The sequence below is a fragment of the Tiliqua scincoides genome, chromosome 3, assembly GCF_035046505.1.
Source record: "Tiliqua scincoides isolate rTilSci1 chromosome 3, rTilSci1.hap2, whole genome shotgun sequence".
In the NCBI taxonomy this organism is placed as follows: domain Eukaryota; kingdom Metazoa; phylum Chordata; class Lepidosauria; order Squamata; family Scincidae; genus Tiliqua; species Tiliqua scincoides.
This window is the reverse complement of record NC_089823.1, coordinates 28,958,129-28,973,489: the sequence shown is the minus strand read 5'-3', so window position 1 is coordinate 28,973,489 and position 15,361 is coordinate 28,958,129. Positions and strand designations below refer to the sequence as shown.

Here is a 15,361-nt window from a genome sequence, read left to right as displayed (position 1 = left end):
CGGCACTTCTGGGACTGCACAAATTAAGGAGCTCCTTAAAGTCCTGGTGCTGCACTTGTGGGTTTGCGAATACCATATGAAAGCTAAGATAAAGAGGTGGATGATCTGCTTCCCGTTCAAGCGAGCATGAAGTGGATCAATGCAGTTTGCATCTGTGGTGGAACGGACAGAAGCAGCAACATATTCAGGGTGAGGGGCACCCCAAATCTGCCTCTTCTTCTCCAACCTCCCTGATGCAAGCCTGATCAGGTCGTCTCATGGTTGGATCACCCAATTGCAATCCTGGCCTTTGCATTCCCTGGGGTCAGGACTGCAGAATGCCGACCCCACAGGAGACTGCTGTCTCCCAATTACTGGTTGTGTCCGGAGACTCACAAAGCATTCTTTAGCCCCCCCCCCCAAGCCTTCTGAGGGTTCCAGAGGAGCCTTTAAACATTACTTCCGGTTATCGTCAGAAGTGAGTTCAGTGGGAGAGCCCAATTATAATGCAGGATGCCCTTTCAGGAGTGACACCTCAGCACAGTTCAGCAACAGAGAGAAGCTGATGTTGGTGGGGGAGAGCCTGAGGGCTGAATAAAAAGCTTCTGGGGGCAACATCCAGCCCACAGAACTTATGTTTTGACACCACTGCTCTAGGAGATTAAAAGCATCCAAAAATACAGAAAGATTGGAGAAAAACAGAGGGGAAAAACAGGACATTTATCACAGATGCCCTAAATCAACTGTTAGTCTGCAAGGGCTGGATGATAATCTTTAGCACTGAACAGCTTTTCTTTCTGTTCTCAAGCTTTCCAGCTCTGTTTTTAATTTATTTTCTGTCTCTCTGTGTGTTTCCAGTCTTGCCCACTGGGTTCTTCTCTGACTATCACTTGTCCATTCACAAATGCAGCCTTATGTGGTAGTTCAAATGGGTCCTTGTACTTAGCTTGAAACTAAAATCCTTCCTTTCCATTACTCCACTGAGGTTTCATGGCAGAATGTGTATGCTCCCATGTACAATAATGATTCTTTAGGAAACCTGGCTATCTCTCTTTAACCTTTTGGCTCCTCAGGAATCAAAGCACTTTGGGCTTTATTTACCTTCTTTGGAGTTTAAAGTTTGAAACCTCTGCAGTGAGCAATCAGAAGCCTCCATTCTCATTTTGGATAATGCCCTTATGACAACAAAAGGCATGGATAGCTGAGGCTTTCAGAATTAGAGGGAATAATTATGATGATGGTTGTGGATTGGAATTGTCCTATGCAACCTGCCTTTGTTGTAACCATCAACAAAGAAGATGGAGGCTTCTGGTTACTTCCTGAACTGCTGAGGTTTGGAATTTTAAAGAAACCCAAAGGGGTAAATAAAACCCCAAACACTTTGATTCCTGAGGCATCTACAGACAATCATCCATTATCTCTGAAAAGTTATTTCTTTCAGAGCTTTATTTTATTATTTGTATGTATTTATCTCTCACAGAGTAACTTCACACCTACAAATATGGCAGTGCAAATTTCTTTCTGCAGTACATATCGCATGGATATTTTAAATCTGTGGTAACTTTATAATGCCAATATTTCAATGATGCCGACCTAAGCCAGTATGAATTGTATCAATAAGAAAATGCATTGAATGTAATGTTGAGCCAAATATTTGTTTCATCAGTTCCAGGTGAATATTTATTAAATATGAAGGAACCACCTCTTTATTTCACAGTTCAAAATCTGAGAGCCAGAGTGGTGTAGTGGTTTGGGAGGTGGACCTGGAAGAACCAGATTCAAATCCCCCCACAGCCATGAAGCACTTTCTCTCAGCCTCACCTACCTCACAGGGTTGTTGTGAGGACAAAAGGAGGGAAGCAGTTTTGTACACTACCCTGAGCTCTTTGGAGGAAGGGCGGTATTTAAAAAAATGTGGAAAATAAAAAATAATAAATAAATCTTAACATATGCCTACTATTTTACAGGGGTTCACACTTGTGGATAATTATAGCTTAAGTCAATGTTATACCAAGATTTTGGTTCCCTAAACATTCTGATTGTTTAATACTTTGCTGTGTCAAGGGTATACTAATAGCTTTCTCATGTGTGTAAAATATCTTAGTAATCCCTCAGGATCAAGCTTATCTGATGCAGATTGCACTGCAAGACCTCACAAAACATTCTTGAAAGGAAAGCATGACCCATTTCTTAATCTTTTCCAGGCATCTTCCCAACTACTGAAACAACAATAAAATAAATATTTACATTTTTCATTTTACTCAGGTTTCATTGGCTACCCAACCTTTTCAGCCTTTCACAGTTCAGCACTGTGCATGCCAAAAGCAGTTTTTTATTCTTGGCATCTAAGTGACATCTTCAGCAAAATCTATGCTTAAATAATTATTCATTTTAGGGGGAAAAAATTACAGTCATTGCCATTCCTATTGATATGGCAAGCTGCAACAGTCACAAGCTGGTAAGATTTTGCAGTTTTGATATTGCACAAGATAATGGCAGCTTCACTCTAGCATGCCAGGATAGCCTTGTATGGTTAGTATAAAAGTTAGTATAAAAGTTAAGGCCTGGAAGAACAAACTAACATTTTATTTTAAATAAGTTTGTAATTAGTTTTGACAGGAAAGGAATGTTGCCTAGTGATCACAACAGGAATGAGAATTATGAGATGAGAACTTCACTCCTGTCTTTGATGGCACACAGCCCTGCTCAAAAGAGCAACATGCTTTTCTCTCAGTTTCATTACCCCTAAAATGAATATTTAGAAATTAAATAAGATGGGAAGAGATGGTCCTAGAGCATCCTCTTTGTCTTAGAGCACCTCTAAAAGCTAGAGGTTAGAACTAGGACTATATTTAAGGAACAGCTCTTTTTAATATTTGACATCCGTAAGATGGCTCCTGGTATGATTTCTATGGGCCATCTGTGCAACTTAAGTTGAAGATCACGTGAGTTGAAGCTTAAGTTGGGGCTTAAGCTTGAAGTTGAAAATCCCTTTCATTTGATAAATATGTACTGTGGAAACTGAGACAGTCTGAGGGTTCAGCTTCCTTCTGTGATCTCAGGCATGCTTCAGGTCATGTATTTAGTAACTGGAATGACAAGCGAAAACACCTGTCCTATTTAAATTGTTGTTTCTCACTCTTTTTGGTTTAATATCTGCTTGTAGTTGAATTAGTGAAAGTAAAGTTCACATAAGATGCAGGCTGAATGTAAACAGAAACAGTGGTTTCCAATTTTGACTGAACTCTTAGGTATCTCAACTGTGATGCATCCTAAAAATCTAGAAAACTGTGATTTTCTCCCCAGTGTCTGAATCCAGCAGGCGCATCTAATAAACAGTATACAAAATTAATGTGAACATACAGGAACTGTAATTGTTTATTTTATTGATTCATATGTTTCTGCTTTGAGGATTCTCACCTCCCTGATCATTGCATCATACAGTGATAATTTGAGGTGAGATTTTGATTGGATATCAGGAAGAAAATGGTAGTTCAGCTATGGAACTAATTACTGAGGGAAGGGGTGGCTTCTACCTCAGTGGAGGTCTTCAAACAGAGGAGTGACAGGCACTTTTGGGTGATGCTCTAGAGCAGTGGTTCTCAAACGTTTTAGCTTTGGGACCCACCTAAAAAAAAGTTTCACATTACCAACTGCTCCAGCTTCTGTGGCTATAATGGTGAGTAGGCAGCAGTGCTCCCCCTAAGTAGCAGGTTGTTTACCCCTTGATGCACATAGCCTGATCTACCTGTCAGTTTCATGAACCACCAAAAATTGGTTTGTGACCCCACTGGTGGGCCACACACCCACAGTTTGAGAACCACTGCCCTAGAGAGGATTTTCTTGGTTCTAGAAGAGGATGGACTAGATGGCCTTAAAGGCATCTTCCAGCTCTATGATTTTATTATTCTATGCAGCATAGCATCTATGCATCAATATTGTAGCAAGAAATTTCCATTGAATTTATAGCACTTTAACATATGCTATTGCAGCACAAACTAGCTCATACTTTTTCCCCTGAAGTGTTGGCTGATGCAATAACTGGTGAAGTTAAAAAAGAATTTTGAACTTAAACAGGAATTTCCCCATTAAGGACACAAACACATTTTTTAAATAAAAGGAAAAGGCTCTGTTGCTGTAGCCAGAGACTGTTGCTTAACCAGAAACATTTGGTAATGTTCAGGAAAATTCACACTTCCATGCATTCATCTAGGTTATTACATTTATAAAGCTTGGGGCACTATCACTTCCTTTTCTTTAAAGTGGCACAGTAATTTAAAAAAGCAGTTATGCTTATCATCTGTCAGTCAAGCACCTTTTGCATTAACAAAATATAATTTTTCCCTTTGGCGGATGGGTGTGTACAATATGTTTTTGCATATGTCAATATTAGTAGAACTCCCCAGCTGATCCTGGAACTACTTCATTAGCAGTGTGCATGACTGGAAGTAATGGGGGGGGAGAGTCCCATTTACACTTTAATGAACAGGGACAATACAACGTCAAAGTCATGTACTCACTGCACCTTAGTAATGAGCATTATACAATTTTACACAAGAAAACCACGTTAAAGTACTACTCTTAAAGGAAATCTAGCATGCAAAAAAGGATGCAAAAAATATTTCTTGTATGAGTGATTACCAGGATTTGTACAGGAAGATCCAATCAAGGTGAAAATAAGCAGATCACCTGATGGTTTGTTAATGTGGAGATAATCTACGTATCTATGACAGCCTCTTTCATTACCTTTTCAACTTGTCAAACAATAAATACAACCTTTGGCCTTGTGTATGTCTTGAATAAAACTTGAGAAGCCTAAAACATCTAACTGGCAAGCACCCTGACTGGCACTTTGCCTCGCTTTTTAAATTTCCAATTAAAATGTATAAGTAAATATGAAAGGAAAACTATGACAAATGCTTCATTAGGAAGAAAATATAGTGCACAAATTGTCCACTAATAACACTGCTGGAGAACAAGGACAATTGGAGATATCAGACAAAAAACAGAAAACAAACTTTATTACCATCATTATATTATTTCTTTACAATGACAGGAATGCCTTCTCTATTGTTTCAGTTCCTTCATGGTCTTGGAGCTATTCTGACTCATAGAAATAATGATCTATTTTAACAGTACCTTTATAGGTTACTTCCTAGTGACCTAGTCAAAGTGATCTAGTCAATGCTGAAATTGTCATTGCAGGTGACTAAATACTTGTTACAGTTTTATATCATTACAAAATGCTGATGGGCATGTTAAAGTTCACTTTTGGGTTTTAAAATGAATTACTTCTTTAAACTAAATGGCCAACATTGTAAATGACTGTAAAAACATTTGTCAGTAGCCTGATTTATTGTTGCACTCATTAGCTGAAACAAAGAGGTAAAATTGACAACTAGTAGTTAAAATGTATCTTCTTAATATCAGACAAGAATCCCTTGTTGAGAATCCCTTAATGTACTGTATGCTTTCAAGACAGCTTAAATCAAGCTTCTGCCTTTTAGCAGTTAATTCAGAATAAACAATAGTCTTGAAACAGATAATGGCCAGGATCCAAAGAACTGTGTGTCAAAATTCCCTGCTTCCAAGGGGATTCTGAACTTGTGTTTCATGAACAACAGGCCTTCATGCTACATGACATAGCCTGATCTCATAAGATCACACACTCCAACAATTTTATAGATTCAAACTGCACCATTACAATGAGGTTAGCATATCTTAACAGAGGTATATATTAATTTAAATATTTATATGTATACCCCACTTTCTTACCAGAAGATTTTCATAGCAGCTCACAGCGGAACAAACATAGAATCTCATTACAAAGTACATCAACACAATTATTAAAATTATGCAATTATAGGCATCCGCAACACTTTAAAATCAGCTAATTCCAAAGTCACAGAAGACTTGGGACAAAACAAATTTTTCCAGTAACTGCTTAGAAACCATCAACTGATTGGGCCTGCTGGCTTTCACTGGGGAGTGAGTTCCATATGTTTCGCGCTTACCGAAAAGTTGTTTACCTGTATTTATTTCTAGTGGATATATATGCCAACATGCATAATGAAATTTTGAGCATGGAAAAGGCTGATTTGGAAAGTCTCCAAAACTTTGTTAAGCATTCTGTCTCTTCTTCTAAGTGGGAGAAACAACATGCACACTGAGTGAATGCCCAATTCCATAGTTTGATTGAGTACTCCCCATTAAGTTCAAAGTGTTGCATCTGAAGAGGTCCAGCAGCTGAAACCAGACCTGCAGAGGGGAAGACTGGAGGGGACATGTGTCTTCTCAGCTGACTACTAAAACAGCCATGGTTACTGACCAGTCCTCCTCCTCGCATACAGTCTCTGTTTAGTCAGACATACTGGAGCTGGCTAGTTTTCCCTTTAACTGGAAGTTGGTGCAGGCTGAACAGGGAAAAATGTTCTGCGGAACAGGGTGCCTAAGCAAAGTATCAACTCTTTATCTTGTATTCATAGCATAGCACTGGATAGAAGCGGATGGCATGGACTATGTTACTACTCTGCTAAACAACAGGAATAGAATCCGTCTCAGATGTGTGGTGAAGTATGAAAGTTCTCTAGTGGATTGTGCTCTCTGGTGGCTCTTAGCTAACTGTTAAGCCAGAAAGATCATTTTAAAGCCCAATCCTACTCCCTGCCAGTGCACAGCATGTAGCACTGCTGACAGAGCTCACGCTGCATGCTGTGTGTCAATGGGAGACCAGACAGCCCAGGAAAGGCAAGTAAAAAACTTTTTTACTTTTCCATAGGCCACTTGGCCTCCAATGGGTCTCGTTGGACCCATGCCAGTTTTTTAGCTGGCATAGTTCCAAGGAGAGTCAGTGAGTGGGTCTGGGCTGGGAAGCAGGGATACAATATGGTGTGTGCTAATGCTGCTGTTATTCTCCCCCTCCCACCCCTGAACTGTCCTGGCCCAGCCCACTCCGTGTTCCAATCTGCCACTGACTTACTGGTGACAGTGCAGGACAGAAGATACTATGCAGGCCACAGTCACCTAGATGGGACCTCCAGGCTTTGTGCTGGCAGCTGTGGCAAAGTGGTCATGGTGGAGCGGCTGCTGCACCACCAGCAAAGGAGTTACAATGGCAAATCACAAGATCCACCACTATAACGCCAGGATAATGCTATTGGTCACCCAGTGGGCCAAAAATTGGTTAGAAAATTTTTTGCCCTAGTGAGCCTCTGATGTCAGATCAACAGCCTGTTGTCTGCCCAGCAAAGCTGCAGTTCTATAAAGGAAAGGGCTTGCTTAGTGTGCAAGGGATGCAGAGCTCTTTCTTCGCCTGAAGCCAGGATTTGAAAGAACACAGGCAATGTCAAGTCTTGATGAACGTGTCTGGATGAAATCTGATAAATGGAAGGTCACAGCACAGAGCAGAGTTCACCAGCCCTCCCTGCCAAGAGAATGGCTTTCAGAAATACTGTCCTGAATGTAGGTGTGCATCTCCTGTTGCCATAGGTTGAGTCGGCTTGCCCATAAGTTGGAACAAGATCAAAGACAAACTCCATGATAAAACTAGAGATTTATAAGTAGGTACAGGTTAGATAAGTCATTAAAAAAACATCTGGCTAGTGGGTGTGAGAAAACTGATGCACTATTGATTGCTGGATAGAAGGCACGATTAACCAAAGAGCTGCCCAAAGAGTTGACAGACTTGAGGTCTTGAGGTGAATTTCATACTGTAAGATATCCTGGATGACGCATCTCTTTGTTAACAATTATGAAACTCTGGGTAGGTACAGAACCACTTCCATTCTGATATCTTGGGGTGCTTGTGGACAGCTTGATGAAAGTGTCAACCCAATGTGCGGTGGCAGTGAAAAAGGCTAATTCCATGCTTGAGATCATTAGAAAAGGTATTGAGAATAAGATGACTAATACTATAATGCTGTACAAATTGATGGTAAGGCCACACCTGGAGTATTGCGTCCAGTTCTGGTCACCACATCTCAAAAGGATATAGTCGAAATGGAAAAGGTGCAAAAGAAAGCAACCAAAATAATTACTGGGTTGGGACACCTTCCTTATGAGGAAAGGCTACAAACTTTGGGTCACTCGGCCTAGAAAAGAGGCGCCTGAGGGGGGACATGATTGAGACATACAAAATTATGCAGGGGATGGACAGAGTGAATATAACATAAGAACAGCCCCACTGGATCAGGCCATAGGCCCATCTAGTCCAGTTTCCTGTACCTCACAGCAGCCCACCAAATGCCCCAGGGAGCACACCAGATAACAAAAGACCTGCATCCTGGTGCCCTCCCTTCCATCTGGAAAGAGTGGAAAGAGAGATGCTTTTTTCCTTCTCACATAACACCAGAACCAGGGGACATCAACTAAAGTTGAGTGTTGGGAGAGTTAGGACAGACATAAGAAAATATTTCTTTACCCAGCATGTAATTAGTCAGTGGAACTCCTTGCTACAGGAAGTAGTGATGGCATCTTGCCTAGGTTCCTTCAAGAGGGGATTGGTCAAATTTCTGAACAAAAAGTTCATCACGGATTACAGATCAAGGTAGGTATGTGCAAGGTAGAGCTAGGCTGCCTCTGATTGCCAGATGCAGGAGAGGTACCAGGACGCAGGTTGTGTCTGTTGTCTTGTGTGTTCACTGAAGCATTTGGTGGGCCACTGTGAGATACAGGAAGCTGGACTAGATGGGCTTTTGGCCTAATCCAGTGGGGCTCTTCTTTTGTGGATTAAGGATTTCCTAAGTGAGCTAAGATGCTCTTATTTCCCTTTCTACACCAATGAAGGCTGGATCTTACACACCATCAGCTTCAGTGTTTTGAGGTCACAATGTAGTAATTGCCCTCTGTTCTGAGACAGGACATTCAGGTGGGAGGGTAACCCATTGTCATTCTGGAGAGAGGCATAGATCAGAACTGAGAAAGTTCTCAGTTACCATGGTGTTATCAGGATGTAGTTGGTGTTGAAATTGTGAATACTGCATTACCCTGGCAATTAAAGGGAAAGGGAAATCATATAAAACCCGGCCCCTTCCAAAAGGACTAAAAATGCAACCCCCATGGAGTGGAGATTGTGTCTGGCTCCGTGGCAAAACTTTTATTGGCATTTGGCATATTGATGTTGGTGTCATGGGTATTGAAAGCTGGAGATGGAATATCAATACTAATGTTCAGATGTTGTAGAGGGACTGTGGAGGAACAAAGACTCTGCTTGATAGTCCCAGAATTCTTTGAAGGTTGCCTGTTTTTGGAAGTGAAGGATTCTGGTTCCCTTCCCTGACCTGAAGAAAAGTACCTGGGACCAAGTGGGTTTTTTTCTTGAGGCATATTCTGCTATAACTGACTTCAGTTTTGGATGGTTGAACATAAAGGAACATCCTTTCCTTTGCACTCCGTACACCTGCTCCATCTCTGCAAAGCGAATGGTATTAAGGACAGCTTCTCCTAGGCCTCTTTCACTGCCTTAAAAAGGACATAAAATATAGACAAGGCTTCTGGTGCTAAATTATCCATGTGCACAAAGTTGTACACTGAGTAATCTGCCTGATCCTGGCCCAAGGTGGGGGCCATTCCAATAATGTTTTCATTAAATAAATTCAGATCTTCTATGGAAGAAACTGACTTCCCACTCTATAACTGACAGTCCAGTGAAGGGCTGGAAATTATAATAGAGGCCAGGCAATTGGTTCCAAAGCTATCTGGAAGAAAGGAAGGGTAACAGGAACTACAGCAGGAAGAGAAGAGCAAATGATGTAGATATCACTGCTGGCACTGAGGACCAGTAATGTTGGTTAGCAGAGCCACCGTTGACATTGACGTTGCAAGTGGTTGAATAGGAAATGGCACTTTCCTATGTTAATGCTTGAGTCAGTGTCAAAGTGGGGATAATGTGAGACTGAATTGTAGTTATTGTTTCCAGACACCATATTTGATGGTGGTTCCTTTGGTTCATACACTACTAGATGAGTACAATCACTGGAGTCATAGCAGAAGTGATGATCCCTGTCCTCACATCAAGCTGAACTAGACCATGGTGAATGCCTATGGTGGTGATATAGTACAGGGAGTTCACATACTCTGAATGTCTTGAAATTCTCAGTCAGAGCAATTATGTGAGGCTATAGGGCCACAGTACAGCCATCTATACCTATTGGCCAGGTAGGAAACTACATTTCTGCTTTGAAACCAATCATGTTCCCAGCTTGGTGTTGGTGACACCAGCCTGTGGCCTATTGGGGATGACAAGCACTACAATGTTTCAACAATCTACTTCTCAGTGATGGTGTGGAACATGATAATGTCTGATCCAGGGGAGATGGGTCAGTGATGGCATTTTCAGGATAACAGTGGGGAGTGTGATTGTTTTGTGGCCTGGTCAGAGTTACCATGTAAGCCACTGAGGTGCAGTATGTCACTGGTGGGACCTCAGAAGGCTTTCTTGTAGACTTGGTCTCTAACTGATGCTTTGCCTTCTTTTTAGGGGAATCCCCAATATTGGCCAGACACCCACAGTGGGACTAATAGCAATTGCCATGCCCCTTGAGGACACTGCCTTGATCCTGACAGCTCTCTGAAGAGGATTTGTGTGCTGTCTGACCTGTCTGTTTAAAGGAATATGTTGGCATTGGTGGAGGAGGCGAGATCGTATGACATGCTGACATGACAGCAAGAGGAGTGTGGGCTGACTCCCACAGCACAGACTTGAGGGGAAGCTGCCTGTTCTTCTTCATTTGCCTTGAATATTTTTGACAGTGGTCCCAAGTGTCCACAATGTAACATCTTCCCCCCAACAGAGGACATAAATGTCGTCCACCAGTGGATGGGAATTTTGCTCTATAGTGGTGACACTTTTTAAATATGACCCTCCTTGCCATATGACAAGGCAGGGCTGAACTAACCCTCAAAATACAAATGTTTAAAAATATGTATTTTTGTAGAAAACAAACAATGAATAAGAAGATATTAAATTGAAACTGAGGTAAAGGTCTTACATTTTTTTCTAAGGGTTGAGAGACAAAGGTAACAATGTCTCACAATGTTGCTTCAGCAAATGGTCAACAGAATTGTGAGATTGGGTAGTCTTTTTGCCCTTGAGTCATATGATTGTACAAAGATTCCCCCACTTGCAAAGAGAGGCAGAATGGTCAGCAAAGTTCTGAAAGCATCTGAGGCCAGCTCTGTGCTTGTGCAGTATTCCACAATGTGTTCTGCACAGACAACACCACGTTTTATTCCTAGTAGATTACCATCTTACAGCTGATAGCAGTGGCACCTGAATATGTAGTTCTCCAAATAATCATAAAAACGAACTGGTGCAAGAAGACAAACAAAACTAAATTTGCAATCACTCAAAACAGAAAATGTTATCTTTACTTTCCATTGTCAGGTTATTTTTATGAGTATGCCAGAAGCACAGCAAACCTAAGTTCTTTCTCAGTACTCTTTTGTGAATAAAATCACAACTTTTAGGAATGAAAGACTTGAATTGAAGATCGTCCACAATGTACAGGGTGGAACTACCCAAATGGAAACTATATGGAATGGGACCTTTCAATGAACTCAACTTGTTACTACGTACTACAGGAATTGCTTTAAAAACGGCAATGACTGACATGGTTTTGGGGGACATTATCCTTCAAAGGAAAAGAACCACAAATAGTAAAGTACCTGAGCACACCTGCACAAGCATAAATTCAATGAGTCAGTCAAAGCTGACTAATACCTTTTCAAACCATTATTTCCTGTTACACCTTTTTGTTTTCAGTTGGTTTCATATCCAGTTATAAGGTTAGGCAAGCCTCATTACCTTATGAAAACTCCTGAGATCACATTCAGGAATATAGTTTAGGGCACTGCATCAAGTGTTCTGTTTTTGTAATAAGGATCCCCCCCATGGGTGATGGATACATTATTTCTCATTTGTGTGCGCTCTAAGAAAAGGGCACTTCTCTACAAAGTTGTTTCTAATGAAAAACTTTGTGCATTCTTTGTTTCACGCACAGTGCTGTTCCTCTGAAAGACTCTGATCAGCAAAAGTATGTTGGTAATTTCAGGTACACCCCTATCATTTTTATCAAGTTGAGTCAACTGAAAGGGGAATTATTTAAGGAAGGTAGAGGGTTATTTAATAATGGGCACAATCCTATCCTGCGCTGGAACAGACAAGCCTTGCACTGTATCCAGCACAGGATAGGGGCCCAAAGTGGCTCAAAGTGGGAAACATTTCCCCTTAGCTCCGGGTAAGCCACCCTGGCCCCAATGTGTCTCCTTGGACTTGCGTCACCTCCTGAGGTGGCACAAGTCTGAGGAAAGCGGAGTGGCTTGAAGTAGCTCCAAACTCCCTGGGAACGAGAGTTGAGATCTGGCATAACTGCTGGGTCCATCCCCGCCTCCACCTCCCCACCTGGTCGCCCCCGGGGCCAACCACCGCCCACCCTTCCCCGCCCCAGAATGCCTTCCTCCCACCTCCTCCCTGCCCACCCCAGAGCCTTGTGTTGGCCCAGTTGGGCTGACGCATGATTCAGTGCCTCTGTTGGTGCAGAGGCTTGTGCTAGCCTCCGCAGGCCAGCACGCCTCTGCACACTGGCCTTGCCGGCTCCCGAGAGTGCTTCTGGATTGCGCCCAATGCTTCTTATCTTGTTCTTCCTCCGAGGAACTAAGAGTGATATCCCCCCCTTTTATCCTCTTAATAACTCTGTAAGAAAACTAAGGCTCAGAAGATGTGACTGGTCCAAAGTCACCCAGTGAACTTCACATCTGAGTGTGGACCTTGGTCTCCAAACCTGGTTCTCCCTGGTTTAAGTCCCATTCTCTAGACACCTTAGCATTTATACCCCCACTCCCACCTGTGTTTCATATGAAATAATTATTTTACCTGCCTATCCAGTCCCCAAAGGTAAGTGCCCGAAGAGGCTCATAACATGCAAATAATAAAATACACAGTTTAAACAGAACAAAATTACAGTCAGCACACAGAAAAAAAAATAAACAGAAAGACAATAGGGTTGGCATTGAAGTGCTTTGGACCCTTGGCCAAGACCTCTGTCAGGACCCATCTATGCACCCACATGCACTTGCCAACTTGCCTCTGCTTGCTTCCAGTCCCAGCTTACCAGAGATGATGGGCAGGTAGAGTTTCTCCTTATTCTGCCCTGCCCACTGAGGCTTGTGGTACCAACCATCCCCCCCCCAGTTACCTGAACTCAGCATTGGGGTGGGTCAGAGCAGTTCCTCCGTAACCTGCCCTAGCCACTGATGCTCACCAGCTGCTGACAGTCATTGACGTTGGCTTCTGGGAGGGAGGGAAGTGCTGGCTTCTCTCCAGAGGCCAACTGAAATGCTTCCAAGTGGTGGAGATTTCATTTCTTGGGAGCATCCAACAGCTGATTAACCTCAGGAGATGGGAGGAGGAAACTCCCCAGAGATCAATCAGCTGCCAGACCAACCCACAGGTAGGTGCTGCACAACTTGTAGTATAGTCTTACATTTCATTTTGGAAGTTGCAAGTAATATATTGACTTGCAAAAGTCTAATGTAAAAATGTGAGTCTAGATTTTGTAACAAGACTAAAAGCACTGCAGCAACTTGCACAGCAGCTGCATATGGGTGCATATTGTTGGGTTAGGTAGGTGGGTCCTCAGAGGGCCATAAGACCTTGGGCCAGTGTCTGACCTGTCCAATCACTGATACCACCCAACCCACATAGTGTCCCCAAAAGAAAAATGAAACTAATGGCCCAATCATATTGATGTGGATCACCATCAGAACTAGTGTTCTGGCACTGGAACACACTTTCCAGCTGTTGTAGCTGTGCATTTCCAGATTGATATCAGAGAGCTATGGAAGCCCAGACTGTGACAAAAGTGAGTTGGCAGTGGAAGTGTGATGGGGCAGGGAAAGGGCATAACAGGGGGAAGGCAGGAGGTGTCAGAGGTACAAGGGAGGCATCTAGCGTGGAGGACTTGCAACAGATGTTATGCCCTCTTGAGCAAGCTGTCACACTCCCTTTGGAAAACCTCTGCACACGTGTGCCTTATATGTGTTCATCTGGAGGTAAATTTTTAAGTACATTTACCTGGTTACATGTTCCACTACTGTTTGGGAGTGAAATGCCATGCTGTTAATCTGGTAAAAATATCATGTTTGATTTAGAGTTCAGGGAAGAGGTGGACACCGACGTTCATTTTTGCCTATACACGATGAATAAAAAGCAACCATTTTGCTAAATCCAGAAATCCCCTCTGATTCTCCCTCTGCAATCTTGAGTAGGGGTCCTTAAACACCTATCAAAATACATTCCCTAAGCATTCCATAAATGTGTGGTGATAGTATGTGTAGGGGCCCACCCCTGGAGGGGCCTGGAGCAGGCTTGTTCCACCCCCAGGGAGGCCTCAGATTGGCTGGAGGGGAAAGGGGTTCCAGTACCCTTGTCCTCCTCCTTAGCAGAGCTGCCACCCCTGGCTTGGGAGCAGGAGCTGATCACCTCACAGCTCCCTGCTTCACACTGCCTGCCTCTCATCCCTGGCTTCCCTGTTTTTTGGAGCAAGCCCGCCCCCTTTCTGCCCCCCCCCTTCCTCCAGGTGGGGCAGAAAAGGCCTTTCCTGTTCCTGGCTTGTTTCCTTCTGTGTCCCTTGTTTGCCCTGCCAGCCCCCTCTGTCTGGCTGGGGTGAGCCAACCTTCTTTGCCCCCCCTCAAGGGCAGGGAAGCCTCCCCACCCTGGGCATGGGGTGCCTGCTCCAGAGTAAGTCGGGGGTCAGGGCATCTGGGAGGGGCCCCAACAGTATGCTGCTTGCAGTTGTTCTTTCAATATGGCCTTAAATGACAGGGATCCCAGCATAAAGGTATTTACTTAGGAACAAGAATTAAAATTGCATTTTCACTAAGAATAAGCATTTCCTTAAAAAAAATAATTTTTATAGCTTAAATTTAAAAAAAAAACAACAGTTGAAACATACCTTTGAAAGATCTCTGAAGTTTCCTGGTAGGGTTAGGTCCAACTCTTCGGATTCATAATTTGTTAACACCCATGGAAATACAGGGTATTGGTTTAGATCATTATATGTACGTCCTAATAAAGATAAGAGAATATTGTAGAAAGTGTGGAATGGTTATTACATGGAGTAATTTTACAATTTAACAGCAGGAATGTATTAAATTTTTTTTACATCAGTTTTGCCTGTTGGATAAAAGTAATGATTTAAAAAAAAAACTACTCTAGGCATAATCAGGCTCCCATTTGCTCTGAAGCCCTGTCCATGTTATCAAACACTAAAAATAAAATGTCTCAGTGGAGGGACAGGGAAACAAGATCATGGAAGTAGGCCTCATTTCTGGATTCCATGTCTCTTCATCAGATCTTCAGCATACAGTTTACACTCATCAGCTG

General features: G+C 42.5%; 1 protein-coding gene across 9 annotated transcripts in view; it reads right to left on the bottom strand.

Annotated features, from left to right (window-relative positions):
- The window catches only part of NBEA (neurobeachin), a 472,923-nt gene that overhangs the window by 68,269 nt on the left and 389,293 nt on the right, over positions 1-15,361 (bottom strand). For all 9 annotated transcript variants that reach the window (XM_066621990.1, XM_066621993.1, XM_066621995.1 and 6 more), the window contains one exon: positions 14,931-15,043. In XM_066621990.1, the coding sequence (XP_066478087.1) occupies positions 14,931-15,043 (113 nt within the window). The remainder of the gene's footprint in view (positions 1-14,930; positions 15,044-15,361) is intronic.